This window comes from Asparagus officinalis, unplaced genomic scaffold (genome assembly GCF_001876935.1).
Source record: "Asparagus officinalis unplaced genomic scaffold, Aspof.V1 AsparagusV1_Un390, whole genome shotgun sequence".
Lineage (NCBI taxonomy): Eukaryota > Viridiplantae > Streptophyta > Magnoliopsida > Asparagales > Asparagaceae > Asparagus > Asparagus officinalis.
Genome location: NW_017972655.1, coordinates 26,534 through 31,050, shown reverse-complemented (window position 1 = coordinate 31,050; position 4,517 = coordinate 26,534). Strand labels below are relative to the sequence as shown.

The 4,517-nt window shown below is 34.8% G+C and overlaps 1 protein-coding gene across 1 annotated transcript in view; it reads right to left on the bottom strand.

Moving 5' to 3' along the window:
- The window catches only part of LOC109827727 (mitochondrial import receptor subunit TOM40-1-like), a 9,361-nt gene that overhangs the window by 2,285 nt on the left and 2,559 nt on the right, over nucleotides 1-4,517 (bottom strand). The window contains 6 exon segments of the mRNA XM_020394742.1: nucleotides 823-924; nucleotides 1,850-1,915; nucleotides 3,325-3,375; nucleotides 3,496-3,591; nucleotides 3,723-3,822; nucleotides 3,963-4,049. Of these exon segments, the coding sequence (XP_020250331.1) occupies nucleotides 823-924; nucleotides 1,850-1,915; nucleotides 3,325-3,375; nucleotides 3,496-3,591; nucleotides 3,723-3,822; nucleotides 3,963-4,049 (502 nt within the window).

Here is a 4,517-nt window from a genome sequence, read left to right as displayed (position 1 = left end):
AAGTATATGCTTTCCAGATTTCCAGCTACATGCACCATACTAGATCTATGAACCTATAATTTTCAGATAAGTATCCAATTGTTGCAGTCTTGACTCTTGTACACACCTCAAGTCACAAGTTGTTCAGTATAGTTAGAGGCATGCAGAAAAGAAAAGCAACCAAGACTGAAAAGTTTGAAATGATATTTGGAAAAAGGTATCCGAGGTAAATGTTCGCGTGATTTAAGATATAAGATATTTTATGTCAAATGTATCTCACAGCTGCTTTTCCACTGAAACTCAAGCCACAGACAGCATCACTTTGAGGTCGTCATATACTAAGTCTAAGTATGATGTGCATCTTCCAGGAAGAAGTTATCTTCTTAGTTATACCAACACTGTACCTTTGTATTAAAGCTCACACCAAACGCAATATGCCAATCCTATAAAACAGACTCAATAGTAATACATGGTAAAAAAACAGTGAAACTAAGACAACATCCAAGCCACATCAATGGAAAAAGGTGACAACTAAAAGGAGTTAAGGATCAATACAGTACTGAAGAACAAAGCTCATCTATAGATAACCTAGATCTATGAGCAATATTTTCAAGAGTAAAAAAAAGTAAAACTAGCATTTTCAAATTACAATAAAAATGTATATATCAAAGAAATCATAAATTGAAAATTTGTATTTTTGCATGGATTCAATCTATAGAGACGATCAGTCAGTTCTTGTAACAAAAATGGTGTCTTGTAAAGAAAATGAGTTCAGAAAGGAAGAGGAAATAGAAATGAGGTGTAAAGTTCAAGTAAAGACAATAAAATATAAAGTAATAGTACCATCTTTTCTGTGTTATATCGAGCAGCATAGCCAATACCAGATTTTCTTTGGTGGCCAAGCCAGAAAACTTCGGTGCCTAGAGACAAATTCGGAGTGACACTCTGCGCACAAAGAAGAAAATAAAGGTTTGTTCAGAGTGCATGACAATACTGAGTCAATAATTAGGAATAAGCATATATGCATGCATGTACATAATCCTTTTTTGGTAACTTTGGACCTTTTAAGGACCTAAAAAGGACAGACTAGAGAAAATATCAGTGCATGATAAATATGGATAGTTCCTTTTGAATACCATATGTAGTAATTATGTTACCTGGGTACTTCCACTAGGAAGCCGTAGCCGTACCCATACCAGACACGTACCCGTACTCGTACCCAAACATCTTGGACACTTCTTGAATATATGCATATGTTTATTCGGGCGTATACTCAATTATATAATACATGTTTTGATTTAAAATACTCCTCATACACTTCCTAGATGTACACACTACCTTCACATCCATTTATTATATAAAGATCTTATGCAAATGAAAAAAAACAATATTAATATTTATGTAAATTATTAATTTTAATACATGTACATAACATGCATATATGTAGTCGTGTCCTCATACCCTACATTTTTACAAATTTGCCATGTCCCATACCCCGACCCATGCAACCTATACCCAATTCCAAGGAACAGCATACTTAGCATGAAGAACAACTATTTGCAACTTCCATTATTCAGGCAATAATATAACAGTCTTTTTATTCAATCAAATTTACCACCACATTCAGCAAGGTGAACAGGTGACAAATGGATTTCTTTTTTTTTTAACTTAAAACAGCTCAGAATTACTTCGCATCCGGAACTGAAAACATTTTGACTATCAGTTGCCAAGGTAAATTTGAGTTGTTTTGGGTGTTATGCATTTCAACATTCTTAGCATTTAAATCGTGACAAAAACTCTGCCATAGATACATAAAGGTATAAAGAAGAATAGAATCATCAAGTATTGTGTCATAAGTTTGAGCTTATACTTGGATATAATTGGCACCATAGAAGGCATTGTTCCCTATCTGAAACTGTGTCCTGTAATCATGGCCCTGAGCAAACAGAAAATCATTAAATTAACTTGTCTGTAAAACTTCCAAATAGAAAGTACAACTGAGGGTGCAAACAAAAAATTGTATTTCCACCTCGAAGATTTATGTCATTGAAACATCTGGAAAACCAGAAAACAAATGGCAGTGACTCAGAGAGAAAAAAGTTTGAAGGTTAACAGACAGTTCACACCTTCATCCAATACAGCGCCAAATAATCTGTCCAATGTGCATTCAAAGCCAAACCACTTTACACATGAGGATTTCAGAGATGAGCTGCTTTCACTGCGCTATACATGTTGGTATGAGAAACAACATATTTTGGCAACTATTTAACACATTAAATGGCCCAATCTGTTATAGACTTGAAAGGCTGTTCACTTTTACAACGATAGATTATTTATGCCTAGGCACTACATTGAATTTTTTTGAGGGTCAAAAGAGGAGGATATCCTGTCATCAGAGAGGTGACACTCAAATACTTCAAGTCTTTTTACAACAATAGATTATTTATGCCTTCATGTGAGGGCATATCCTCCAAATTCTAAGAGAGGATATTGTTGGTCAAACTAAGAATACATCTCCTTTCCTCCAAATTTTTAACTCATCTTTCTAGTGGGTTGTTTAATCCTTCCCTAAGATACCCATAATCAATATTTGCCTTAATAGTCAATGAGTTACCCAGAGGAATGGGAAAACCCCAAATTAGTTGAGCATTTGAGTGTAGGACGAAAAGAACATGGTGCACAGTGAAGCCTCTATCGAGATGATTCACAGTATGTATTAGAGTTTCAGTGTAAAAAAATTCTATGAGTAAAGTCGACCCCAAATGAATGATCTCACATAGAGATATACTAGTATTGGAGAAAGGAGTAGATACCACCAAACAGGATTTGACCCATAATAAATACTCAGGCACTAAGAACAAATTAAGTTGATACCACCAAACATATTTTCTTCCACAATGTTTGTTGCCTAATTTAAGGGCACTATGAACTACTTGAGTTGCAGATATTACGAATTAATAGCCAACTCTGTTCCCAGTGTCTACATTCAAGCTTCAAGATGCTAATAATCCAGGTGCTAGAGGCCAAGAGGTCTTCAGACTCTTGGAAGAGGCTCTTGCTTGTAATGAAGAGTTCACTCTCAAGGATTGATAAAACTATGTTTATAAGGATGTTCTACATAGCAAGGGTTACTAAGATCAGTTTCAATTTCCAATAAAATATGCAAGTAAAACAATAAATACATGCATCATGAACTAAATGCATCATGAACTGGACTCAAACTAGAAACTGAATAGAGAACAAAGGCACAAAGATTCAGTTCAATAAATATGCACGAGACTTTCATAAATAAAAATATACGAAACAGCCAGTTAAGACAAAGAAAATAGTGGAAGACAAACTCACCTTATAATCAAAGTTGAACATTCCTTGAGAGTAATGGGGTTCGTTTGTAAGCTAGCAGGATTTTGCAACAAACATCACTTAGAAAACGTCAACATCAACTAAATAGAAATATAAAATGAACAATTACCTTATGATATAGAGGCATTATTAGCTTACAGAGTTAAGATTTACCTGTGCATTGATTTTCATGGTAAGGTTATCAGTTAAATCACATTTGACTCGTGCACTCATCCTTCCATCAGTCATCATCCTCCCTATAAGCATCAGCTGTAGAAATACAGTGAATAAGTTTTTTTTTTACCTAGTTGATACAGGGGAATTGTGAAAAATGTAGAAATCAGGATAAATCAAGCAGAGAATCATGTAGCCGGAAAGAATTTACACAGATTGGCACTAACCTTTGGATCAAGAAAATTCGCTCCGAATTCATAATGTGAAGTAGGAACCTTAACAGTTTCAGAAGATTGAGAGGGGAGTTCCGTCGATCCCATAAAGACACTGATTATGATTATGCAAACAATTTTAAAGTCAAAGCTTACAAAACACTATAATGTTAAAGCCAAACCTAGAATAAATCATAATCATTCAATACACTAACACATGAAGAATTTATAATCAATAATTAAATACTAAATTACCTGTGACTCAGTGAAAACTTCTGGTTCAAACCTTTTGTAAAGTCAAAACGTAATCCTTCAAAAAGCTCGGGTTTCAGAGTGTGAAAACTTCTGGTTCAAACCTTTTGTAAAGTCAAAACGTAATCCTTCAAAAAGCTCGGGTTTCAGAGACACTGCAAGAAACATGGTAAAAACAAAGTAAGTCAAAACGTAATCCTTCAAAAAGCTCGGGTTTCAGAGACACTGCAAGAAACATGGTAAAAACAAAGTAAAATAGCAATCAAAAATGACCTAACTCTCAGATCACTGTAACAAGGTCCTCCAACTATAACAACGTTCTCCACAATCATCACATTTATATGATCCCATTTATGTAGGGGCAATAGCTTCTATACTCATTAGAGACGTATCAAAACAGAAACAGAGCCCCCAACAAGTCAAAGAAACATGCTATGTGGAAAGTATAATACTTATTCCAGTAGTTATGCATGGGTGTGTGCAAGATTGGGTGTAAACGTGGGGGCATGTGGGTGTATGTACGCATATATGTACATGCATACATAAGATATACATGCA